At 40.9% G+C, this 27,996-nt stretch overlaps 1 protein-coding gene and 1 long non-coding RNA gene across 3 annotated transcripts; one reads left to right on the top strand and one right to left on the bottom strand.

Annotated features, from left to right (window-relative positions):
* Nucleotides 1-30: 30 nt before the first annotated feature.
* Nucleotides 31-20,241, bottom strand: LOC147141051 (uncharacterized). 2 transcript variants are annotated; one of them, XR_015088297.1, is made up of 4 exons: nucleotides 20,122-20,241; nucleotides 18,042-18,162; nucleotides 17,789-17,856; nucleotides 31-176 (listed from the first exon to the last, which is right to left on the bottom strand). It is a non-coding gene; the product is annotated as an uncharacterized LOC147141051 (long non-coding RNA). The 2 variants fall into 2 exon arrangements; XR_015088296.1 differs by lacking the exon at nucleotides 31-176 and having other exon boundaries at nucleotides 16,522-17,856.
* Nucleotides 20,242-20,360: 119 nt separating this feature from the next.
* Nucleotides 20,361-27,081, top strand: LOC147141050 (glutamine synthetase). Its single transcript, XM_086042441.1, has 7 exons — nucleotides 20,361-20,495; nucleotides 21,101-21,291; nucleotides 22,896-23,057; nucleotides 23,459-23,605; nucleotides 23,706-23,833; nucleotides 24,690-24,889; nucleotides 26,059-27,081. Exons 2-7 carry the CDS (start codon nucleotides 21,126-21,128, stop codon nucleotides 26,369-26,371), a joined length of 1,116 nt encoding a protein of 371 aa, XP_085898567.1. The 5' UTR covers nucleotides 20,361-20,495; nucleotides 21,101-21,125; the 3' UTR covers nucleotides 26,372-27,081.
* The last annotated feature ends 915 nt before the right edge of the window (nucleotides 27,082-27,996 follow it).

Genomic DNA, 27,996 nt, shown 5'->3' with positions numbered 1-27,996 from the left:
TAATGTTATTACTCGCAGGACTCACTAATTATCGTTCGGTAAGTATGAGCCAACACAAATACTTCCATTTAAAAAAAAAAAATCCAACAATGGATAGAGTTGTCCTCTTTTCCCAAAACTCACAAGGACATCAGGTCTCTTCTGTGCCTTTCTTGTCCATCGAGTGACGAAAACGTCTGAAAAGCAAAATGCACCATTTGCACATCAAAAAAGCAGTAGAGAAGCATCCCTCTTGACTCAAGCCTGACTGAATCAAGTAATGCCTGTGTTGCTTTTTACGAGTGAATAACTTCAATGCCCTTGAGAAGAGATCCCACATGCTGATTGTAATGTCGTACGTGACCTTGGTGTAATCGCTAAAGGAAAAAAAAAAAAAGAAGGAAGTGGAATTTAAAAAAATATCCTTTGTGTTCATCAAAAGACAAATGTCAGGGTTCCCACTGAGTGAAAGAGTGGTTTTACACATGTGTGAAAGGTTGTGAGGGCTTTTAATTCAGAGCGGCTGATGGAGGTGCTGCGTGTTGGCAGCGCGCTGTGAGGAAAGAGCCAGACGCCTCCATGGCCTTTGTGTGTCTCTGTTTGACCAGGCGTCTCCTGGTCCACAGGAGCAGCGTCTCGCACACACACAAAAAAAAAGAACAAAGCGGCCATTATCAGTCCTATCGCATCCTTTCGGCTCTCCCGCTCACCGACACCCCCACGCCGGGCTCGAGCTCGGCTCCAGCACTGAAGCGGACTGGGAGGTCCATTAAAATACACAGGCGACACCTTGAGCTGTGGACAAACATCGACACACAATGGTGTGCGGCGGCGGTGGTTGCCACGGTGATGGGAGGAAACATAGCACAGCGGTGACAAAGAAAGGGAGGGGTCAGGCCAGTGAAAAGCCGCCGCAAACTGCCTTTTTGAAAAATAGCCCTCCTTTTTACTTTGTGTCACCAACACTGTAAAGCATCCATTCATTGACATGTAGATGTTTTCATTAGCAACACTAAAGCCAATGAATCACCGAGTGCATCTTACACATGAACAAATATGCACGCCTCAAATGCACACCTGCTTTTTTCCCCCCCACTCGGGCGGTGTAGGTAGGTGGCTGCAGGCCACTTAACTCTTTGAGCGCCGGTGATGTGAAATGCTGTCATCGGGTATCCTAACAAGGAGCGCCAACGACATTAATTGCCGTCAACTATGTTTACATGGGAATGGGCGGAGAAAAGTCTTGGCAAACTGTGGTTTGATCATTAGCTGTGAAAGTTAAAAAAACAAAAAAAGAACTATGGCCAGTAGAAGGCAGTATTGGGTCTCTTTTGGATGAGCTCATCATGTGTCACAACAATGGGTAAGCTCCTAAAATTCAAAAACACATGGCGGACCCTTGGAAATATAGCCGTTGCAAGCAACTTGAGATTGATCAAAGTGTTTGTCACGTTAAATCTACTACAAAGAGTGTCAAAAAAGAGAGAAAAGATGACAGAGATTATTTAAATTTTAAAGTAAAAGAGGTGATGTAATGAACATACAGACTCAAATACACGCACACACTACTAAATACTATCACTACTACTACGACTACTACTACTGTTAATAGCGTGCAAATAGTTTGAAAATTTCGTCAAATGTTATGTTGTTCCACTGTTGATTAATTGTAAATACGTTATTTTGGCATCAAAAGCACATTTGCATTGTTGTTGTTGATATTGTGGATGTTTTTTGATTTGTCAGTAAGTTCATACATTTTTCAAATGTTTTAGTTTTTTACTTGCAACTCCACAAATACCATGTATTAAAACACAAAAACTAACGAACTAAAAGGAAGCTTTAAAAAAAAAAAAAGATATTTAACAAATTCACTCTAAAAACTACGATAATTCAGTTTTAACTCAAGTTTTTTTCTTTATACATAAAGGTACAAAAATCAAAAAGAAAGCAAAGAAATGATAGATTCAGTGTTAGCCTCACTTTAGATGTTAAAAGGGTTTTGTGGCTGTTGAGGTTGACGACCCCTGATGTCGAGGAAACACAACCAAATCATGCCTTTTTATTAAGTAACAATATTTATTGTAAAAATGCTTAAACACATTACAAACACACACACTCTACTCTTAGTAAACGTTCAGCATTTGAGTAAATAAACGCCTTCGGCCACGATTTGAGCACATGCAACAAAAACACAGGGGTAGTTAACTTTTGACACGCCTTCACTGTTTGGTTTAAATATCACTCAGCGTCCACTAATCAAATTCACACGTTCATTTAGTTCTAATTGGCACAGGCCTGCAAAAACAAACAATCACACATGCATTTAATTTGGAGGGAGATGGAGGCTCCACGTGATGGAAAACCTGAAACATGCATGCAGATGTTTCAATCGATCCTACTTTATATACGGAACAAATTTGGTGACGTGCTCTTGTAAAATTAAACTCTATAAAACCTGTTAGAGAAAGGTGAAAAGTGCCGTTTAGAGAAAGTCTCGTGGTTAGGTTGTGACGTGGTTAGGGTCCTTTTGTGCACCTATGATGGATGTCCGTTGTATAAATTATCAAAGTGCAAATTAGTGCTTTAAACAAAAAAAAGAAAAAAACATTCAACTAACCGTCTAGCAATATACATTTCCAACTCAATAAGTAAATGCATTGAAGTTTTCACAGCAATTCTACAGGTGGCGTCTGTTGTGTAGCTCAAGCTAGTCTTTGCACAGTCATTTCAATCGGCCCTCAGAATCTGACAGCTGGTCTGCAAAACAGCTGAAAAACAGGATGCCAAGAGGCAAGCTGTTTTTGTTTTGTTTTACCCCAAATTCCTGCTGCCTCTTTCTTTTTCTCCTCTTCCTTTACCGCCTTTGTGCACGACTCTTCTCTCCACCTGCCTGCGCTGCCATGGCCTTGTCGGAATCCTCCCAATCCCCACTCCACTGCGGTGTATCCGCCTGGAAACTCCACAGATGCTGGCACTTTTTAGCGAGCACACACACACTCAAAACAAGCTAAGTGATGGGATGAAGATGTCAGTTATGGCAAATAGAACTCTGTCACACGCCTCTATAACATCTTTGTCACTGTTTACCAGAGCGAAGAGGTGAACACACACATTTGCCGACACACACACCCATTTTTGGGGAGGAGATGCACTGTTTTTATTGGCGAGTGGCGCATTAACACGTTGTTTTTGTCATGGGAAGAACAGTGATTAAAGAAATAGGAACAACTGTGGATACTACTTTAACTTTGACTGATTTATTAGTTAGGATTAGACAAAACAAAACCACACACACTTACTGTTAAACTTTGTGGGGTGGTGGCACCCACTAAGCCTATTACATTTTATTATAGCCCATTTTTAGGGGTGCTTCACCCCTGAGAGAATAAAAGCACCCCCAACATTTTTTACTGTGCGGTGTTGTTAGCAGGTTAGAAAATTGTAAAAACCAGACAGTACTCAGTTGAAACTTAATATTTTAATGACAAAAACACAGTACACCTCCCCTTTTGCTTGAAAAATTGTTTGTTCCACTTCACCCCTCCCACCTCTGCTTTGGAGCGCCGAGTGTCAGTGAAGCATGTAGACTCAAATGCCACTTTTCCACCACACCACACGACCTCCTTTGGTCACTATTTTGAGTTTGTGTCATCTTAAGAAAATAATAAAACAGATATAATAATGGAACATATTTTTGTAAAGAAATTTTTGGGGGTAGACTTCCTCTTTACGTGTACCATGAGAGTATTAACAGTTAAATATGTCAGGCTAATATAGACTGCCTTAAAAAAAACATACGTATGTTAAGTGAAGTCTAGAAGGATTTTTTAAAAATAAAAACAAGTAGCCTTTGATGCTTTTTTTTCCAAATAAGCATCAAAATAATTGCTGACAGTATATTAAGTAAAAAAAAAAATTAAAAAAAAGGGTTTTATTTTATGTTTAAAGCTGAAGTAAACCCAAACATATTTTTTTCAAGAATATGTACCCAGCAGGCCCACTAGTTGAAACACGGCATGCTGATAAATATTGCGTTTGTGGAATATAAATTAAGCAGCAAAATGCACTCGTTTTTAACCAACTCCGGGGGCGGCCATCCTATCTTCTGTCGACTGAAAATGACATCACAACTGCTCACAACGACCAATCACGGCTGACCTGTTTTCTGAATCTGAGCCGTGATTGGTCGTTGTGAGCAGCTGTGATGTCATTTTCAGTCGACAGAAGACAAAATGGCCGCCCCCGGAGATGGCTAAAAACGAGTGGATTAACACTTATTTCACTAACGCGATAATTATCAGAATGCCCTGTTTCAACTAGTGGGCTTGCATAGAACATATTCTTTAGAAAAAAAATGTTTGCGTAGACTTCCCTTGAACTAAAAAAGGAACTTTATTCCGAAACACCACTGTTAAAAATGTACTTCTAATTAAGTACTGGCACAACTGGCTGTTAATTTTATGTCAAGCGGGGTTGTTGCTCCCATCTGTTGAATGTAACTAGTAACATGTAATCTAATTGAGTTACTTATTCAGTAACATCAAGTTACTTTTAAAGCCAAGTAATTAGTGAAGTAATCATGTTACTTTTTCAAAGTAACTACGGCAACACTGCTCACCACAAAATGGTCGGACGAACAAGCAAGTAAAGGTCTCCACACCATTTTTTTTCCACCTTTGTTAACAACCTTAGATGGTTAGTTTATTTGTGTGCAGAAAGGATTCTGAGTGGGAGGCAGCCAAAGAGAGGGGGTCTTAAGCACTCGGGTTGTTTTTCTTGAGTCTGTCGGGGAGGGAATGAGGGATCACGGGGTGAGGAGTCAAGGGGAGGACAAGGTGACTGATTGAGCCAAGGCATTAGGTCAGAGTGAGGCTGCTGAATCAAACCCAGCAAAGACCCTCCTCAAGACTAACTATGATCAAATGCATCACGGGCCTCCGTCAACACGGGCGTCCCACCGGACGCTATATGACTTCCACATGTGCACTCAGACCAGGCTTCGGCGCAACACACATTAATGGGCTTATCAGCACGCAGCTCACAGCGCTGCAGCGGCTGACAAAAGGCGGGTTTCGCCAGAATAATGGATGCGTGAAATCAATCTGAGAGTTTCAAAAGGTCATCATGTGCAAAGCGACAGCTCCAGGAGCAACAAGAGGAAGCCATATAATCTGTGAAAGGGGTCCGCACAAAAGCCCCAACAGCAAGACTTTAATTTAAAACGGGTGAACACCAGTTGAGTTGTCGGGAAATTCAAAAACGAGGTTGCTTTATTCACCGGCCGGACAATTAATGCGCAGCAATCATCGCCGGACGCTATTGAGAGGAAAATTATTCTGCTCCACTCAGTTCATTTATAAAAGAAAATGTATTACAAAGTACATGCTGCTTCTGCGCCTGCATTCATCCGCAGCCCTTTCAATACAGAATTCAATTATGCAGAACACCTGAACAAACAATATCTCACAGACAATTATCCGGCACCTTGGAAACCGTTGGAAAACAAATTAGCAGCAAGAGAGTGTGGTGGTATTTTTGGCCGGGTGCACTTACAAAGCTCGCGGCACGACACTTTCTTTGACGACTGTTGAATTAAACCGACTTTTATAGAAAGTTCTTTTCAGACGCCTTTTCTATTAACGCAATTTCTACACAATTTCTCAACTGTAATTAGCACTCTTTGTTTCCAACAGCATTTATTAAAATAATGTGTTTGACCACACTCTTTTGTTTCGATGTTTTGAGGCTAGCAACTAAAACCTCTCAGTTCCCCTTAATTCTTCATTTAAAGCGAGATACTGCGCGCACCCACACACACGCACACACCAATAATGTGGCCAGACTTGAATATTTTGCAACCCTGCCGATCAAAAATCAAGACTTTAGGAGTGGAGGAGTATGTTCTGTTCAAAACGCGAGCTGCGGCGTTCTGAATGAGCTGCAGCTGTTTGATGCTCTTTTGAGGGAGTTCAATAGGAAGACCAATTTATTTTACAATATAATTACAATAACCAAGTCTACTAGAGATAAAAGCATGGATAAGTTTCTCTTGGTCTGCTTGAAGCATGCAACCGTTCAGTCTGGATATTTTCTTTCAGCTGGTAAAAGGCCGTTTTAGTGATCGATTTGATATGATTGCTGAAAGTCTTAAATGTGTTTAATATTCACAATGGTAAATGCTGACATGACGCTGGAAAAAAAGTCAATCGGGTAACAACTGGTTGCGTGGAATGTGTCTCGCAAGTGTCAGCAAAATAAAACTGACCAGGAGAAGAGTTTGTGACCACAAAGTAGTTTTCAAATAAGCTAACACTTAGCCTAGCTTTTTCTTGTTCTTCATGTACCACTCAGCTTTCTTCTTTATGATTTCTGGCAGTCTGGTTGCCCCGTGGCACCGTTCTGCCTCTCACAGGTCAGTCTGGGTGCGATGACAAACATGTGGCTTGGGGGAGGAGACTCGTGATCGTCGATGGAGATATGTACACGACACTACAAGAGCAGCAACAACACACATGCTGATTTTTTTTCCCCCCCTTTGTCATGTGTGGGGTCTAAAACTCCCCCCAAAAAATTGGTCGAAGGATTGAAAATTGATGATTGATTACATTTTGGAAAAGTGGAAGCTTACAAGTTTGCGGGAATTGTTTGGGGAAAGCTCCCTGAAAATATGCTTGAACTAGTCACCTCAACACAGGCCCACCAAACACATTTAAAATGCACTCGGATGGAGATTGTGAGCAATGAAACCCTACCACAGGTTCAACTTCAGTGACCTGTAACATCGCAAATTCTCACAGAGACATTCCAACATCTTGTAGCAGACCTTCCCAGAAGAGTGAAAGCTGCAGAGGCAAGAATAACTTCACATTTCCTCTCGTTTCTACTGCCTATTGGCGTAATAGCCAACCGTAGTTATTCTTATGGTTAGAGAATTATGGCTGTACATTTGATCCATCCCGGGTACCTTTTAATCCATTAAGGCCGTGAGCGCATAACCACGTTTCTACCACTAGAGTCGGAAGCGCTGTTGCGTCTTTCTACCTTTAAAGCCTGGAGAGCATATACGCCACTTTCTTTTTTTTATGATGTATGTTTGTCGACAATGTATGACAATATCGACGTCTAACAAAATAGAAGATTGTAATTACCACTCGATTTTTGACATTAAAAATAGTGTTTCACTTTGTGAAACAGCAAAGATGAATAAACTTGGGCCTGTGTGAAAGCCACATGTCTAAACTCTCAAATTATTTTGGAATTATGTTTCTGTCTGCTACAGAGGCTGAGATATCAATTATTTTGTAGGTGTTGAATTTCTGGGAAAACGTGAGGTTTTCAAGGGTAATTCCAAAGACGATCTTAGGTTTTGGGGAGCTGTTGAGCCAGGCGCTTCAGGCTTTAATGGGTTAAAGCAAACAGGGTGAAACCCTCGTTACTGCTGAGAACACACGTGCGGCATTTAGGTCCTCCAACAATTATCACTATGGTGTATGTTTCGAGTTGATACCTTCTGGGACACAAACAGACTCCTATTGCACCCCTAATTCTACGGCTGACCGATTACAGCGTTGTTTTTTTGCAAGCGTCGGCTCTCAGACCAAACACCGAAGAGCACCAGTGAGCTCTCTTGGCAAAGCTATCGGCCTGTATTGATTGGGCAAAGGCCCAACAGCCCCTCACTAAAAAGAGATTAAAATATCAGGCTTGTCTCAGACGTTTATGGAGTGTGTGACCTCAGTCGAAGCGAGTACATACATCATAGTCCATCTCCGTGAGCCACGCTGAATGTTGAGTGGCACCGCGCGGCGGCGACGGGCTTGAAGTGCACGGGGGAGAGATTCGTTTAGAAATTGCAGGTGCGACGTCAATGTAGCCATGTAGCAATGTGTTCCATTAAAAAGTCACATCACGTGGCCTCACATTGTAAATGTTCAAACGCTATCGCCCTGAAATGTGTCTTTCGCACCTTCTGTTGGGGTAAAAACAACTGAGATGGATGCTGTGAGAACAGGAAAGGAGACAAAAGGCGTCCAAGGATGTGTGCATCCATTCACAGCTACTTTCATTACAGAGCAAGCAGGTCCTGTCAGCGTCTTTTCATTACACGGGCCCGTATATCCACCGCCGGTGTCCGAGCGGCCCGCTCTGTCGCCTGTCAAGAAAAGGCGCTCTCGGGGAAAGTCCGCCTATCTCCCTGATCCCACCCCACGCCACCCTCGGTAGGCGAGAGAGGCCAGGCAGAAAGAGAGGAATCGTGTTTGCCATCAACAGCTCAAGAGAGTAGCATGGCAGCAAGATTGATGACACCCTCCCTGAAAGTAACAAAAGAACTCCTGTGCACGAGGGCCCGCTTATGGAGCTTGATAGAGTTGTCATCCTCTTAATAAACAGCTCGGATATGTCAACCGCCGAGGCAGCGGGGACGCCGACGACGCGCTCACCCACCAAGCCACGGGCGGGATCACCTACTGGCATGGCGGCACGCACGCCGCTCCATACGGAGGCCCCCCGAGGGTGTTAGCGAGGCAATTACTGGAGAAGAATAAATACATGACAAAATGTTCACGTTTGTTGACTTTCGCTCTCGTGTGAGAGACTCGAAGCAAAATTGCGCTGTAACTCCCATGAACATTTTAATGCATCCCAATTCTGGCTGTGGTTTTATATCGAAAATGACACTTTTTGTTTTATTAACACCTGGGGAAGAATGTCAGCTGCGGGACTAATGAAATGATGCGCAGGTTTTCATATCTGGGACTTGATGTACGAGCGCGATACAAATAAGCTCGACGATGCTTTAAGTTTGCGTTCACACAAATCCCCTTTGACCCGGCTGGTTCATTGGTCTGGTTCGTTAGATCAGGTTCTTTGCTTACCTACACAGATGACCAAATTAAGGTGGCCCTTGCATCTTTTGATTGTTTTTGTATGCGGTTTTGTACACCACTGCGCGACACTAATCGACAAAGCGTAATTCAGCAGCTTGGTGATGAAGTGCTGCTTCCATGAGGGAAAATACAATCAGATCTTTATTGACGCTTGATGGTTTTTTTGGGGTTTTTTTTTCACATTCCAAACTATTACTAGCCCTTGCTTCATCACAAAAACAAAAAATACCTAATCTGTCTCCTTAAAGTCCAACTCTAATCGCTTATGACTTAAAGTTTCACAATGGAAGTCATGTAAGTTTCATTTTTTGCTGCTACACTAAATTCCTGTAGCTGTGGAAGTGGAGTTCCAAACAATTGCAGACCATCAAAGCAAATCAAGAAAATACATTTTTGTCCTCTGTGGACTAAGAATTCCAACGCTAAAATCAATGCCAACAACAGGCAGACTGACTGCTAGGTACGTTTTGAGCCGTAGCTGTTCTACCAAAGTCCTGCATCGTTAGTGTAAACCGCTGCTGACAGTATGCCCAGCTTTAGTGCGCTCGGCAACATTATTTGCTGGTAGCCTGCTAGATTGTACTGAAAAAGTATAAAGTAACCTGCACCTCCCAGTGTTGCGTGTTTCTACTAATTTGGACCAGAGAAACCAGACAACAAGTCCAAAGCAAACCAGGAATCCCCTAATGCACAAATGACTTTGTCATAACCATTGTGACAAGAAAACCAGAAAATGTTAACAAGAACTAAGTACAATGCAGCAAAAGCTCCAAAAGTGTTGTTGGAGTAGATACTTGGCATTTTGGGAGCTATGTGAGAGAATGGGCTGCGGGGTTGGCTGGCAACCGGCTGAAAGAATGTTAGGGGTGTTGTTGTGGCACATTTTATTACCTTGAAATAGAGCTGCACTTTTCTATGCTGAATTAAGCCCTATATTAAAGCATTAAAGTGTTAACAACAATGGAATATAAAACTCGGCAGCACAATTAAAGGTTGTGAAGTTAGCACAAAAAGACCCAAAAAAATCCTAAAAAGGGATCTTGGTAAAACTCGTGCTTTTGAGTTTGTGTCTGAACTTTATTAGTTAGTGGAACAATATTGACTCATTTACTATTTTTAAATACAGACTTCAATTTCAACTTCATCCGTTTACGGTCCTGTATTTGATCATGGTTCAACATTCAATCTAATAATTTGAGATTCTGTTGATTTTGATGGGTTATATTTGTTTTACTGTTGTTGTCCCTGTGTTTTAATGCTTTGAACTGTATCCTTGTGTGTAAAAAAAAAAAAATCCTATGAATCAATTTTATAATATAATTGAAACAATTTTCTCATGCTACGTATGGAAACGTGGAGCTGCCAATGGAGTAAAAATACTTTGACTGGAAAATATTTCTGAACGTACTTGCGCGAGTTTAATTTTTTTGACTGTGTAAAAATGCTACATTAGTAGCATTTAGCCTACAACTACGTTGGAACGTACACGCGAGTGCGTTCAAACGTGTTTGCCAGTCAAAAGTTTTTACACCGCATTGGCAGATAAAACGCATAGGCAATTTACGCAATTTGGAAATATCCATTTTTGCAGTACACTCTTGCTATATATATCATATATATTTATAGTGAACTAGTGTGAGACCGTGAAGTAATACCGGTAAGTATAATTTAAAAATGGAAATAAATAACAGGCTTCTATAGGATACAAAAAATACAAACGGAAACCTTGAGATAATCAGTGGTGGAACAATTCTAACTAAAGCAAAAAGTGTGTTGGCTGTCATTCTAAAAAGTAATATTGATAATATCCAACATTTCTTTAGACCATGTTTATTGCCTAAAAACATCCTTGAGATAACTATAGGAAAAAAAAGGCTATAAATGTTATCAAGTGTAGACAACCTATTTGAATGCAGGAGGGCATGACAAACACAAATTCTTGCCAAGAAAATGGTGCAAAAGAAATTCATTTTTATAAAGTCTGCCACTTACAATATTCACTCATTTTTGGGGGGTAAGAAGGTGGAGGGGGAGGGCCGCAATGTTGTTGTCTCAATTGAATCTGCAGCCCACTCCTGGTGTGATACCTAGTTAAAGCCAGCAGGGTGTGAAATGGTATTTGGAAATAAATGAAAGTGACTATGAAACAGTGGAGTTGGAAGATATTGCCGTGTCAAGATGACAGACAAGCCCTGGAATGGAGCTCAAGAAAAAAAAAGTTATTATCCCAAAGAAGAGCGAGGAGGCTGGATTAAATGTAACCCATGATGGCTCACACAGCTCTCTGACTTCGCACACATACACACACAGGCGAGATGATGGAGACGGCAAAAATCACAACAATCCCGGCTGCAATAGCTCGCCTGTTGATTTTCATGTGAACAATCCATCTTATTCCGGCGCCACCGTGCCAATAAGTGTTATTGCAAAGTGTTTGCCTATTGACGCTCCATATAAAAGTGCTTTGAAGGAGCTTTGGCACAACACAATCCCTGGAGGCTCTTCCTCGCCTGATTTACAGCCCAGCTGATGAGTCACATAGGACACGCCGGCCGTTGAAATAGCGACGGCTGTGTTGTCAGCCTTATTCATTTTTAAAAGTAGACTCTTGTCCTGTGGTGTGAATGTGTCTTCGGAGGTCACGATGATATGAGTACGCCGAGGGATCATTTTCGTAGGGTCTAATTGTCAGAAGCTTGTTAAAATATGTGGACAGCTTGGAATGCAAAACGTGAATTTAGCTCATGTGGCAGATTTGCAGAGGAGAGAGGAACAAAGCTGTATCAGCTTCATCCAGACCTACACTTCGTTTTTTTTATCTATTTACGTTTCTTTTCAAAACCATACGTACCCACATAAAAGTGAAAATAATGAAATGCAAGCGTAAGAATTTAATTATTAGGCGATTATTAGGATCCCACACAGAGCACTCCATGAAGGTCCGTGACATGTGAACAGCATAATGTAAATGTGTGGAAACTCTGTCAAATATATGTACACATGCGTGTGTATGCCTGTATATATTTGAATTTCACAGAGGGGACAATAAAGTTAATACTGATTTTGAGAAGAAATTCCAAAACATGAACTGCTTTTCTTGAGTCCATTAACAAACACGGTTCAGCTTAGCTTCTGGCTAGCATATGTATGACTAGCCATGTGTTCAAATTTTTTTTTATAAAAAAACAACTGAAAAACAAAAAAATGAGCGCAGTGCAAAAAGAAATTCCGGCGGCCTTTAAATAGCCTCTCCCGGGATCTTCAGATGGAGCTAAAGCATACTAAATGCCATTATTAAAGTTTATATAGCGCAATAAATCACACTCCTCAAACGTTACAGCTGCCCTTCATTTCCTCACAAGAAGAAACTAGTGATGTTACATTTTGCTTAAAAAAAAAAAAAAAAAAAAAAAAAAGAGCATAGAAAGAAAAACTTATTCACAAAAAAACACTGCAATGATTCCTGCTGAAAGAAAAGAAAAGACATAAGATCCTGGTGTATCATTTTAAATCTAATTAAAATGTGTAAGCTGTTCATTTTGTATTTTCTTCCTTTACTGTACCAAATGTAAGCCAACCGGTGACGCTTAAACCAAGTTACATACCAAACTGGGATAACTGGCTTGAGTTTTGTTACATACCTTGCGCTTATACATTTATCTGGTTTCATTCCCCTGTGAGCAAGCATAACAATGATGTGTCCCGTGAGGAAAACAAATAAGCAGCTCCTAACCTAACGTTTGTGTTCTTTCTTCTTGGCATGTGGCTATTCAAGTGGAGCTACCACACCAATGGCAGAAAAGTTCCAAAAAGTTCAATATTTGCCTCCCAATTACACACTGCACCGCACACCAAAACGATACCATGTATAAAGAGGTCCTTTGTGCATCCCATTTGAATGAATGACATGCAATTATTAATTGAAAGCATGATGATGTCGACGAAAGAGGATTGCAACCCCCCCGCCCCCGACTTTTTTCATTTGAGTCTTTCATCGTACACACAAAAATGTCTCTCTATTTTCTCTATTGAAGCTACAGGATAATTTTGTCCACTGCCTGTCACGTTGTGCAAAAGGCCTTTTAATTACATTTTGACAAGCCAGTTCATTACACATAATACATGTTTGACATGTAATAACTGGTATCAAAGTGAATGGGAATGTTGACTTGGGTTTTTAAGGGAAAAAACACATTTCTTTATTATAGCCTTTCCATTTATTATTAATGGGCATTCGATAAGTAGAGGCTTGAGTAACAGAGCATTACAGCCTGTGTGTTTCAATAGTTTCGTCACCGTTAGAACAAGACTAGGAATGCTGACAAAAGAAATCCTAGATGGGTGACTGCTGCCCTCTCTAGGTGTCTTGAGAGTGCTGCACTTTCTAATGTAGTTAAAGAATGTTAAGGAATGAGCGTTTCTCAACGTCTAGTACCTAATAAAATAGTTGGTGGTGAAAAAACAAGATGATACAGTGTATTGTATAATTGTGACGTCTTGCATTAAATCCCAATCAGAATACTGTATTTCATTGTTTTTCCTTACAGTGGTATTTTCTCTACAGGGTTGATGATTCAACTTAAATCAACTTAAAGAAAAATTCCATTCTTTTTGAGATTCAAAGGAAGTGCTGGATGGACCCGAAGAAGTCATATACTAGTGTAATAGCTGCTTAAGTCTCTCCAATGTAGAGCTCTTTCCGCTCCTCAATACACTGCACTGCATAAATAACATTGCTGAGTTTGCTTCTACGGATTTTTTCCTTGGGGTGAACCAGCTTGTCTAAGGATGTTAGTGGGTTTGAAATGCAATGGTATACTATGGTTGGGGGGGAAAAGTCTTGTTTCTTTGACAAACCAGCCTGCTTGGCAATGTTCTCTTTGATGTACTCTGAGCAAAATGGATGTTTCTGATCTGTCCACTGAGTTGTGTTCAGTAAACAAATCTATTCCAGAGGCTGATCTTAACCCATGTCGTCAACATATTTCAACCAGTGTTGGTATACAATGGGGGAGACCGGTGAGCCCATGGCACAGCACAGCTCTGTTTTGAATTAGAAACAGTCGTTCAATTGGAGGTGCGTATACTTATTTAAATTGAGAAACGTTTCTACATTGTGTTGGCGTTCAATATTATTGTGGCATATCACATTGGCGATTGATTCGCCGAGTGTTACGCTGCCTCAGATCCCTTCACTTTCGTCATGTGAGCAAAACGACATTTAGTCAGCCTGTTTGTGTTTTGCTGGCAGTGCTGGGAGTTGTATCGCATTACAAAACGAGCGAGTTACAAGAAACATTGAGTTTCTCAACAACTAAAAGTAACGCAACATATCCCATGCACTGGGGCAAAGCAAATTACCACAAATGACCTGCCAGTGTTACCCCCATGTCCCGGTGTTACACACACGTCCTCCTCACTGCACAAATGTCTTAAAAACGTAATTAATCTTAACTGTCATGTCCCAGCAGAGGGCGGTCAGTGCACGGAGGTACCGAAAAACAGTTTTAAAAAAGATTAAATTGAAAAAAAATAATAATAATTCCAGCGGGATTAAATTATCCAAATCATAGCTTTCTACATCGACCCTCATTCAAAGTTGGTAGCCGAAGACATTTTTTTTTTAAGTTTCACGTCTATGCTTTATCACCTACAAAATGGGCGTCTGTCATAGGCACATAGGCAGACCGGTCCGTCACATAGGCCGAATGACCAGCTCTGAGTAATGTTTCCTTGCAGAGCTGCTCTTTTACAGTTGGGACTGCCACTCCAGCAAATCATGCTTGGTCAACAAGGAGATTCCGTGAACTCCATGATTGTGACGTGAAATGGAATAAGTGTTAAATAGAAAACAACTCGACGCTTGCGTTGTTGCCGGATGCACAAGAGCAACTAGCTGAGTTGAGTGTTTGTCTGGCAAGTCTCAGAAGTCATTCACCACAGTCAAAATGACTTGAGAGTTTGTAATCACAATGTAGCTACCAGATAAGCTATCATTTCAGACTTTCTTCTTCCCTTTCTTCTTGATTACTACTCTTACGTCTTTGTGAGCCTGGATGGCATGTAGCAGTGTGCTGCCTCTCACTGGTCAGTCGAGGTACGACCACATCGTGAACATCTGGCTTGGTGGAAGTGATTGTCAGTGGAGAAATGTGTGTGGTGAGCTGCGTTGGTCACATTTCAAAAATAGCTGCGTACGTAAGACTACTATGGGAAGTTGCGCTACAGCTATGCTATGCTAACACCTTTAGGCAGCATTGTTCCTCTTAACATGCCGGCATATAAACAGGCATTGAAAATAATCAGATTCTCCCAACCAATTAAAAAAATAAACCATGTGATTTACAGATAATCTTCTACCTGAACTATAACCCCTTCTGACCAATCTGATGCAAGTTGACCGAGCAAGGACTTGACTGACTTTGCATGTGAGCTGTAGCAGCACGTGTCTTTAATTACTAGAGAGAACATTCAGACTGGCGAAGCAAAGCAGGTCATGCCCTCCAGCCCAACATGACAATGAAAAAAAGACAAGTAGGCTGTAATTTTATCTTCAAACTGGGACATAACCTCAGTGTGGTTGAAAGAAAATTTCCCATGTGGGACTAATAAAGGACATGGAACATAAATTTATTGTTGGTTTATGGGTGTTCGGCCCACACTCTGAATCTTAAGCACACGGTACCCTGTAATTACTCAATTATATTAATTAAACAACTGTGGCAGAGCATCAAGGGACTTAATACTTGTTAGTGTAAGTGGTGGTGTGCATGTTGTATACTGACTGGTCTGCTTTGATGTCGCAAATATTTAATATTACGTTTATAGTCTCTGTTTTTATCATTCATCCCACTTAAAAGCACAATGCGGGGGCCCTCAGTATGCCCAAAAACTCACCAAACAAAGCATGTGCATCCTGATAAATGTAGGCCCATTTGTATTTCAAAATGTCTGGATCACAACGCCCCAATACAAACTCAGTAGTTTTAGATAGATTCTCCAAAATAATACTGCACACATTGAAGGATCTCAGACTCCTCGGGAAATACTGCTCAATCTCCTACTTGATCCAGAGAATTTTCTACACCTTAGCCACATCAAAAGTGCAATTTTATTCATCGGTCCTGAGGCCCCAGAGAGAGAAACTTTACCAACCATTGCATTTTAATCGTTCCTCAAGGGTGAAAAACGTGGACATTATTTTAGACCAGCCCACAGGGTATATAGCATATTACACCAATTTTAAAATCACATGTGTTTCAAGATCAAGTTTAAGGTTCTTTTACTTTTTTTTTTTTAAGTGTCTTACTGTTCTTTTGCCTTCTTATCTTTACAGAGTTGCTTTTAGCCTATGAACCCACAAGTGCTCTCAGGTCCTCCGACACTGGCCTTTTAGGCATTCTAAAAGTCAGGACACAAAGTCATGGAGAGGCATCATTCCAGTTTTACGGCCCCCCGACAACAGCCTGCCGAGGCAACTCAATGCTGCATAAAATTAGCTAGCTTTGACAATACTGATCACAGCTCGTCATAAAACATTCATACCAGAAGTAGCTTGGCACTGGCGTTGTGGAACGAGGGCAATGACGGCAAGTAAAGCTCTATCTTTGTTGCCAAAATTTTATGTCTAATAATGCACAGACAACAACAGTGTGCTAAAAAGAAATTTATTCATCATACAAGTTGTTTGCTACAACACACGCAAACATTACTTTTCAACAATGAAAGTGATACTTCTGTCTCTTTACGACACTGATTTCATAGCGTGTTGTAAGACTGGACATTGTAGGCAGGTTCCCAAAAATAGAGAATTTCTTTTTATAGTTCACTTATATTTCTATTTGTTTTTGTAAATGGCGGTCCATGTCCTTAGTTGTGTTTTTGTTGGAAACAAAATTATGTCTTCTGCATCAGCTCCATTTATATTTGTTTAATTGTTTAATGGGCAGTCATGGCATCAAAGTTTGATGATGAGTTCAAGGATTCACCATAGAAAAGTTTTAATAAATAAATACGATTAAATCAATTCTATCTTGTTTAGAAAAAAACAAAAAACAATAATGGGGCATGATGAACAGTCATCCATTCTCACTGCTTTCGGGTATTATAGAGGCAAGTTTGGTGCACCTAGCTAGCAACTAGCTTCAGCTGGCTAGCTAGTACGACTAAATATGTTACAGAACTGCTGCTAAGTCAGTAATCATCACCTCCATGGCAGCACTTCTGAACATTGAAGTTAAGTATTGTTCTCAACAAGGGATAATGGGAGGTAAACAGAAGATGGAAAAGCCATGCTAATTGCTAAAAGTTAAAAATGACATGGAAAATGTGAAACACCCAAATTAAGTGCTTTGGTGAAAAGGACATACAACCCATTCAGAAATACAAAGTTTGAACTGAAAGTTATATTTACGTTTGAAATTGCCCCACTGAAAATATTTCTATGCAAGAAAATATAGTTTACTACTATGCACAAGGTAATTTGAAAAAAAAAAAAAGTTTGTTATATTGTTGTATTTTTAATGTTTAATAAAACCCTTGCTTCATATCCCTGGGATCAATCTACAAAAAAACGCTCTTCAAAATTAAGTTGCCTCTCAAATGAAGTCATTGATTAGCACAACTGCTCCCAAAAGGAAAAAAGTTCTTTCGAGCCATATGTCAACTACTACAGCTAAACACAAATTTTAATTAAATGTTTTTGTTTTTTGAATAACATTCTAATCAATCTAATATAATCTAATTGATTTTGGACAATGGAAGTTTTGAGTCAGTTTAATAGTCTCAAAGTCTTTTTGCCAATTTTGTGTCATTCAAAGCTTAAAAAAAAAAACAATAATAATAATAATCACTAACACAAAAGTTAAGACAGGGGATGAATCAATTGGGGCCTGTCAATAAATGAGTAGTGAACCTACCTTTGCCTGGGCATCCTTCTTCTCATTGTGTCCAAGAGGAGGCGCTGTGCACCAGCATAGAGTATTTTCTGCAGCACAACAGAAAAGCCGAGAGTCATTTTGAAGTGGTGGTGGAGGAAAACAATGGAAGACATGTGTTCATACATGGATAAGGCTATTACCCGGTAACTCATTCGATCCAAATGACATTTAATTTCACAGAGGGACTGAAAAAGTCTGGTACTGAATGAGTTAACATCAACACTGAACCAACCTGTGCAAAGGATGAGAAAGAGATGTTCAATAGCCATCTGGTGCAGCTTTAAAGATTTTCATGAGGACTCCAGCTGGAGGATCAACACAAACAAGGAGATCACCTCCTGGGACAAAATCTGCTGTGGGAACAAAAACAAAACACGGTATAAACGTCCACTTGCTAAAGCTTCAAATGATGCCACTGTCTTACATTACTGTGTGTCTTAAGTAACCCAGACCAATTACATGTTCAAAATCCGCACGTCATATTCTGCTGAGGTCTTCCCAAGTGTGCACATGCACACAATGTCATCAAAGGATTCTAGGGCAAGTTTTGAGCTAAGAGACTCAGAAATCCACACGGGAAGGTGTTCCAATTTCCTCCATGATCACTATATGGCCATTTTAATCCTACATTATGTATACCGTACTCTCACCGGCCTATCTGATGAGTACACCTGTATAATCTCTGTTTCTAGAATTTAAACTCTGCAGTGTAATGTGAATTAGAATCATCTGTTCACATTGTGTAGCTCTATATACTTATGATATTTTTATGCCGTTATAACTTATAATGTGAATGGGATATTGAAGGTAGCAGACAGAAATAAGTCTAGCTCAGCAGTGTCAAACTTATTTTCATTGTGGGCCTCATCACAGTTACAGATTACCTCATACGGATATAACAGTGAAACTACATGAAACATAATTGCCAAAATCACTGTTCAGTTGGTATTATTAATTTTTTTTTAAATTCAGAGTTAAGTTCACATTGGGTATTCCGTGTTTCAACTAGTGGGCCTGCTGGGAACATATTCTTGAAAAAAATATGTTTGGGTTGATTTCACCTTTAAGAGGGTGACGATTTGTTTGATGCAGTTTCCAGTGGGTAAACAAGTTTGACTGCTAAGCATGTTTCCAACTATAACATCCATTAGCCAGAAGTTGAGCTACATTGTGTTTGTTTGGAGGCTAGGAATGTGGCGAGAGCACAAGGCCATTGCACTTCTTGTCCCTTACCTGATATGCTCCAGGTGGGAACCCCAATAATCATTTCATGTGTAAGGAATTCCTAGACAAGGCCGCCATGGAAGAGGCCCTTCGGCCTAGCCAAGTACAGTGGTATTCCTGCACCCCGGTTCTTGTAATGTTTACGGGTGATATTGTGTCCAAATGAAATTCTGATACATTACATTTGTCTTTGAGTATTTAATATAACAAATAGGAAATACAAAAACTACGGTCGAGGAGAAACAGCATCACTGGGTCGTACCTGCGTCTCCCGTTGGATCAGAAAGTGAGGCGACCTCCCCCCCGCTTCATGAGATAATGGGTTATAAAACAGTGCCCCCTCCTTTCATGGAAGAGCTTCCTATTCTAAAACATTTGTCATTATGTGATTGCATTATTATTTTGTGTCATCAGTTTTATCAGAACAACCGCGTGTGTGCGCGTGTGTGTGTAGTGAAAACTGCAGCATGAGGATATGTCAATCCATACATATTTTCACAACTTGCCCTGCAATTGATCATTCATTCACTCACTCATCCAGCTTTCCACTGAAGTTCAGGAAAAATCGTGACAAGCATTCATGGGCCACCAAGAATTACACAGACCCACATCAGGTCACCAGCCTTGAGTTTGATGCTTGCAATTTAGATAGAATGATACCGTCGATGCGATACTTTAAATCTGGGAATCAAAATGGTCTTTCTCCACTCAATAAGCGACAAGCATGACTATTCCTGATAAATTATTTATAACTGTTGCTGCAACTGTGATCAATGGTGACATTTGCACATGTTCAAGCAACATTTCACTAAAGATGTGGGTAAATGAAACAAACTCCGTGGTCGTGTGCTCACATAATTTCCACATGATCTGCTCGCGTGGGGATCCAGTCTAAAGCAACATCGACTGGCTGGGCATGAAGGAATTACATAAGATCTCCCATTCAACCAGTAGTGACGCAGTAACATATTTTTACCACATGGTGGCGTCGAGGACAAGCTAACGTCCAGTTTAACAGATGCCGGGTTCGCTCTCTTTTCGAAATGAATCCGTTTCTTCGAAGGTGACACAAAAACAACACTGTTTACCTAGCTTTCAGTCCACGGGTCCACACCGTGTACGCGTAAGCACAGGGGCAGGCTTTGAATGTGAGAAAGGCACCCGCGTGGTGAAGTAGAGCACACGTTGCTAACGCGCATAGAATCTGCTGAGAAGTGGGCGGACTCTTAAATTCGCTGTCTGGCCAATGAGCGACCAGTATGAGCCGTCAATCACAGTGTCTCTGACGTACTACGACGCTTCTGACCAATCAGACGCTCTAACGCCAGTCGCTTCCGTATAAAATGGCCAGAACCCAAGCTCCGGAACCGGAGAATGGTAGAAACACTAACGGCTCAGCGCAAGACGAAACACTGGACCTGCAAGTCCTTTAGTTTTTATTTCAATTTTCTCGTTTCTCCAGGTAAACTATCTTCAACTACCAGATCGACATATGCCCGCTAATTCTGACGGTTTTGTATTTTTTTTGTTGTATTTCAACCATTATATTATCTATAAATTTCGACACTTAAGTGTAATGTGTAATCGTACGATTTAGTTTTTGTTGTGTTTATTCGAGTCTTGAATGTGTTCACCTCGCGGAAGCTACTGCCTCAGTTGATGATGTAATATTTCTTGGCTCAACGGGTAACCATGACTACAACGCCTCGTGCTAACAGGATGTGCAGTGCTCTACTCTTGACTTCATTGTACTGCTTCGCTTTCCTCGTGTCACCATTTCGACGCCAGCCTCCATTTAAAGACAAATGACGACCACTCAAATGTTCATTTCCTCCAGATTACTGAATTTCGTCGATTAAGTTACAAAAATGAACACAAAGGCGAGTAGGTTTCATCATTTAGTAGTTTTGCGGTGGTGATGTCTTGTTTTTCTGGAAAAGTGAACAATGGTGGTTTTTGGGTTGGTTTTTTTGGGGGCCCCCTAGCGTCACTTAGGCACACCGCGGTCTCATACTTGCTCTGTTTCTCTCCCTCTTTTTCCTCCTCGTCCTGTTGTCCCGCATCCAGGTGTGTTATAGTAGGAAAAAAAAATATGGCCACGTCGTCCAGCGCCAGCTTGAGCAAAGTCATCAAGCAGCAGTACATGGATCTGCCTCAGGGGGGTAAAGTCCAGGCCATGTACATCTGGGTCGACGGGACCGGAGAGGGGCTGCGATGTAAAACCAGGACTTTGGATTTTGAGCCCAAAAGTGTTGAAGGTAAGAAGCTTTTTCCATTGACCTTGTGGACGCAAACAGATTTTGAACAAATTAACTACGGTTGCAAATGGGTGGAAAATTTCCGGTAAAGTGTCTGGTAAATTTCCATGAGAAGTTGAGTTGAGCTGTGGGATTTGGGGAGTACAGTCTTCAAATTGGAAGGATGAATGGAAAGATATTATATTCAAGCGTCAACACAAACATCCACATGCTTGATAGTACAAATTAAAAAGTATGATTTTAAACAGATTTATTTATACAGTATGTACTTTTATAAGTGATATTTTACTTAACTATTGTATTTTCACTAAAGAACAACAATGTGAAGGCAAGTCAATGTGGAGTCGAATATTACTTTTCCCCCAACCTATTAAGAAATGAACCCAATCTAAACACAATACCAACAAATTCCCATTCAGAATGTTAAATAAAGAGCCGCCACCCTCCCAAAAAGTCTCATTCAACATGCAAAAATACTAAAGACTCTTCCCTCTTAAGATTCTATTCATCATCTAACAGTAATTGCATGAATTTATTTATTCATGCAATGAACAATATGAAATCTGATCGTTGGCCAGGATGATGTTAAAATATTTTTTCCCCAAGCATATTTTGGGACCTGTTAGGAGTCGACCTTCAATTTAGTACATTCCTGGGTTTATTACCATTGCTCCTGTTCACTCTCCTTGAAAGTTTCAATGAATTTTGTAACCCTAATCTTCACTTATTTTTCTTTTTTTTTTTTTACTTGAGAGACTAACACACACACACATGACGAGGAAACAATGGCCATGCGTGTTCTTACTGCTTTTACAGTGTGTGATGTACTCAAGTTTGTTAATACCGCACAAATACTGCTGTGTTTGTATTCGATACTCCCTAATCTCTCTACAGGGTTTTTTTTTTTAAATATAGTTGTCAGTCAATTTGGGCGTGCCATTAATTGTCATTGCTGTCACATAATTACAGTGTGCCGGATCAACTGCACCTGGTGGACCTTCTGTGATAAATAAATAAATTGTAATATCGCTGAGTGTATTCTAGCTGGAGGAAAACTACAAACGAAGCACTTTAATTCCCTCAGTTTTTTCTGTATTTGTGCAATGCATCATGGTATTCCTTTCTAGTTAAGAATACCATTATGGGATGTTGGGGACCAACACTCTTTGCACATTAGAACAGCATTGCAAAATTAAACTCTATGTACTATAGGGCATCCAGACTACTGAACAATACAAAAACTAATTACAGAAGAAGCTACATTAACTGGTAACCGTATTGCAGTTTCAAACTCTTGCAGCCATTTGTATTGTGATAAATGCCTTGAGACTTGTTATACAAACACTATGCAGCCAGTTGCTGCTGTTTGTTTGGCAACAACACAAAGTTGCTTGGGGATCTTTGCTTGATGCCTTAAAAATATTGAACGGGTGACATTTTTACAGTCTGTTTTCCAAGCAGATCTGGTAGGAAAAATCACTTGACAACACCCGATGACTGTTCTTTAATGACATCTGATAAAAGTCACTTTGCAGACTTTGATAGCAAGTAATCTAAAATTGGACCCAGTTGTCTATATGACCGTTTTGCCTCTGCTTCTTCAGAACTTCCCGAATGGAACTTTGACGGGTCCAGCACTTACCAGGCCGAAGGCTCCAACAGCGACATGTATCTCATCCCTGCTGCCATGTTCCGTGACCCCTTCCGCAAAGACCCAAACAAGCTGGTGCTCTGTGAGGTGTTCAAGTACAACCGCATGCCTGCAGGTGAAACCATTCACGAAATAACATAATTCCCCGCTAATAGTGTTAGCCATCTACATGTCAGCTGACTGACCTGAGAGTGAACTCTTTAAACAGATGGCCACACAGATGTCATGTCTCCGTCTACATGTGTACACTAGAACTGGGCCTTTGTGTTAAATTACACGCTGGAGTGGCGTACACTCATTAGCAAGCACGTGGTTGGACAAATGCAATAAGTGCACACCATTTGAAGCAAATTTAGGCTTACAAAGTGGCTCTTCATCTGTTTCACTGAAATGAGTCTCACGTGCGGTGAAAATAGCTGACACAGAAATGGCAGTTATAGGGGTATATTTGAAACAAATGTCCTATTGTTTCAGTGAAAGAGGAAATAAGGTGGCTTTTCTTTCATGTCTGTGCAGAAACCAACCTGCGACTGACGTGCAATAAGCTGATGAAGATGGTAGCAGATCAAGTTCCATGGTTTGGCATGGAGCAGGAGTACACCATCCTGGGCACGGACGGACACCCCTTTGGCTGGCCATCCAATGGCTTCCCAGGACCTCAAGGTGAGCCCCCCCCCCCCCCAAAAAAAAAAAAACAACAACACAAATGGAGTGAAATGTCACCGTTCATGTGTGAATAAGAATACGTCTGATTTGTTATCAGGTCCATACTACTGTGGTGTGGGAGCAGATAAAGCCTATGGAAGAGATATAGTGGAGGCCCATTACAGAGCTTGCCTCTATGCTGGGGTTCAGATCTGTGGCACAAATGCAGAAGTGATGCCTGCCCAGGTACAGTAGATCAGGGATTGGTAACTTAAATTTTTTTTATTAATAATTTTTCAGTGCTACTGAGGGGGGCCACGTAGGACCACGCACACTCCTAACCAGATGTACGACAAAAATGCTATATTAAATATGGACAAAGTGTATGCATATGTGCTCGGAATATTTAATTTTTCATAATAAGTTTCTTAATGCATGTACTGAATAAAAGATTGACTATCCTAACCCAACAAAGGATTTGAAGCAAACAACAAAATAACCACTTGCTGCGATTTGTATTTTTTATTTATTTTTTACAATACAAAGGGCCTTTTGCACAAAAATAGCATTCAAGGATGGCGCAAAACTGCTAAACAGCAAATCAACGTTGAGTGCAAGAACTCATTTTTGTAATCCAAAAATAAAAATCAACTCACTCAAAATGTTAATAATTGAGGTAGAATTTTTGTTTTGCGTATCTTTCCAAATCTGCATAAAATTATTTGGCCTACTCGCATTGCAGTATACTGTAAGAACCAGTCTAACCACGTCTGCCATCCTAAAAATACAGTCCACCCCATGGATTTGCATGTTCTCAGATTTATTTTTTATCTTATAAATATAAATCATTAAAATATTTTTAACATAGAAATTAGGGAGGAATTGGCTTTCTGGGAAAAAAAAAATCCCATACCATTTGTTTCATGAATCTCTATAATCCAAGTTAAAATTTTTACATTCAATTTATGAAACAAATTAACTTATTTCTATGCACCTGTTATAACTATTCAGACCCCCCCTAGGATGACGCTTAACACATTGAGAGGAAGAGTGTCGGATATCATGTTTTAATGTTGACGTGTGTGTGTGTTGGCGTGTCCAGTGGGAGTTCCAGGTTGGCCCGTGTGAAGGGATCAACATGGGTGACCACCTGTGGGTGGCGCGCTTCATCCTGCACCGCGTTTGCGAAGACTTCGGGGTGATCGCCTCATTTGACCCCAAGCCGATCCCCGGCAACTGGAACGGTGCTGGCTGCCACACAAACTTCAGCACAAAAGAGATGAGAGAGGACGGTGGACTGAAGTGAGTGTTAAAGAGCTCTCTGCTTCATTTGGAATGGGGATTCCAGAAATCTGGGAAATCCTGACCTTAGACAAGTGAAAGTACTGTGAAATACTACTTAAGGCTAATTCAATCATACTGTAGACCCATTAAGAGATCATATGAGTTTAGTTTTCATTAGAAAGGAACTGTGGTAAACTGAGGACCAGTACAAAATTCCCTTCCATTATAAGGTGACGTTTTGGTAAATGAGCTGTCACTTGTATAGTGCCTTTCTACCTTCGGTAGAAAGAAGAGTTTTCCATTGTACCTCATTTACCTACTGATGACACAGCATCAGGAGCAACTGCGGGTTCAGTATCTTGCTCAAGGACACTTCGTCATGCTCACAATGACTGGGGGTCAAACCCCCAACCTGTGGGTTGGGAGACGACCACTCTACCACTGAGTCATGGCCTATTTTAACAGCGCAGAACTCCAATTTCCCATTGCATCATCAATGTGGTGTTCCACATGGCTCAGTTGTAGGACTTGTATTTCTTAACTTTCGGTAATTGGTACAAAGCAGAAGATGATCTTGACATGAAAGAAACAAGGCTATGAGAAGAATAGATCATAACTGCAAATAACCAGTCGTACGAGAGAGACGAGCTATGTCAATATTTCGTATTGACACCGCTTTTAGCTTGTGTGCCGCCGCAACTGGCTTGTCAAGTCTGATTCTAATTGGCACAGTGTAAACAGAATTCCTTTACAGAGGATTATTAAATACAAGCTGGTTTGCATGGGAATTTTAATGCAAATGTATGTTTATATTTGCAACTAAAACTTCACGCAAATGTCAGCATGCGCTTGGTCTATTGCTAACATTGTAGTGAAGTCATCATTAAAGTCAAGAACTTCTTGGTCAGAAATATGAAATAATCACCTGGAAAAACATTATGTATGTTGGTAACTGAGCATGCCTTCTTACGCCGCTGCGTGAAATTGTTGATTGTATGCTGTTCATAACCTCAAAACTGCCACTGAAAACCAAGTACTCCCCAAACTGTCTCAGTGTGGTTGCAGTCGCGCTTAAGTTTGAATTTGAACCCATTTCAGGCTTGACATTCCAAGTTCCGTGTGGGCCAGTTTTGACATTTCATGCGGTCCCGACTGCGACGTCAAAGATTTGTCCCGTTTACTTCCAGAGCCATCGAGGACTCCATCGAGAAGCTGGGCAAGAGGCACCGCTATCACATTCGCGCCTACGACCCCAAAGGGGGACTGGACAACGCCCGCCGCCTCACCGGCCACCACGAAACCTCCAACATCAATGAGTTCTCGGCGGGCGTGGCCAACCGCGGCGCCAGCATTCGCATTCCGCGTAACGTGGGCCAGGAGAAGAAAGGTTACTTCGAGGACCGCCGCCCGTCGGCCAACTGTGACCCGTACGGTGTCACCGAGGCACTCATTCGCACCTGTTTGCTGAGCGAGGAGGGTGACGAACCCGCGGATTACTGAATCCACAAATCGTGGATTGACTCCCACTGCCAACGCCCCACCATCCTAAATTCATCTTTTCTTTTAACTAGTACTGTATTTTCTTTCCCCACCCCTCCCATTGAGGTGTTTTAACCTGCATTTAAAAGGCTTCAAGTTGGCTGGTCAACTTCAAACGGTTAATTCATATCTTTGGTAGTCCTCCCCTCTGGTCATGGCAGGGTACCTTCCCCTCATCGTTAGAAGGGATTGGCTTTTGTAACAGTTTTTCTAGCCATGTCAAAGCTGTTCCCAACCTCCCCCGTCACCCCTCCTCTAAATGAACTAAAGCACATGAACACTGAAGCGTAGAGCTGCTAAGGCCAGACAGCATGTACGGCTTAATAAGTCTTTAGTTCATGTCTTGCTAATTTACTTTATTGCTGACCTTCCTTTTCCTTACCCACGGTACTAACTCTTTGATTTTTATGATGAAGTGTATTTTTTAAATGGCAACGTTTGTCTTCAGATTTCTGACACACTGGGTCACCCGTGTTGGTATACTTTGTAGATGTCTGTGCCCAGATGGTGTATGACGTTCAAATGTGGTGGATCTGTCCATAATGCCATTTGTAGATTTTCCTCAAGGAGTTTTATCCTTTTGTTAATGCGCCCAATTTGGTAAATTTGTCAAGTTTACTGAACCTGGGTTATTTTTCTCTTGATACATTTAAAACTTATTTTTATCACAACCTTGCTGTCTTGTCTTGTTTGTTATGTGTGTGTGTGTGTGTGTATGGGAATATCTGGCTGGCCCATGAGTGTTAAATTCAACTGTTAAACAGTCAGTCAATAAAGCCTAGCTAAGCAGTGTATCAACGCCCTGCTGTTGGCCTCTCGGGCCGTCCTAGCAACAAACAGTCCTAGCAACAAACAAGGAAGTTGCAAAGTTGGATGACTCGGACCTGAGAGGCGAACTAGCTTTAGTTAGGGACAAGGCTAGCACAACACAATTGGAATAGATTTAAAATGGCACCGAAAAACATTGTGGCTTCTGCCCTTGGTGTATGGCGTGGGATCCTGGAGATTAAATTAAGTTTTTTTTAAAACTATAAAGGAAAACCGGGTTGAAATGCTGCGTTAACACGCCAGTGTAGGCTACGATCCAATACGTTTGAATGATTTATTCAATATAGCTTTGTAAATGTATGATGAAGATAAAGCGCTATATAAGTGCACTCCATTTAACATTTCGATAAAATTGGATTTTTCAGCTGTTTGTTTTTCCGAAAAAGCGCAAGATGTGAATCGATTCAAAGATCGTTTGCTAACATTAACACAAATAGAGATTTTTGGATGTAAATCCAAGAACTAGTGTTTCGACTAGTCGTCTGACATTGTTTACCTGTGTGTACAGTATATGTGCTCTCCCTTTTGCGTCACACGTTCATGCGGGACCGCTGACTCAAAGACTTGCGTGAGATCAGCGTGTCGCTTGTCCAACACGTGACATGGGATAAGAGTGCACACACTCTTGGTCATCGTAGGAGCATTAAGTCAATAACAGTGACTATCCTCTCTCGACTGTATGAGCTGTTTAAATACCAGCTGCTGAACAAGGTTTAAATTAGCCCGGAAAAAAAAGTCTTTTTTTTTAGTATTTTCCC

Source organism: Filicampus tigris, chromosome 10 (genome assembly GCF_054856515.1).
Source record: "Filicampus tigris isolate MCC_2025a chromosome 10, RoL_Ftig_1.0, whole genome shotgun sequence".
In the NCBI taxonomy this organism is placed as follows: Eukaryota; Metazoa; Chordata; class Actinopteri; order Syngnathiformes; family Syngnathidae; genus Filicampus; species Filicampus tigris.
The sequence above is the reverse complement of the archived record's forward strand: the minus strand, read 5'-3'. Positions and strand labels throughout refer to the sequence as shown.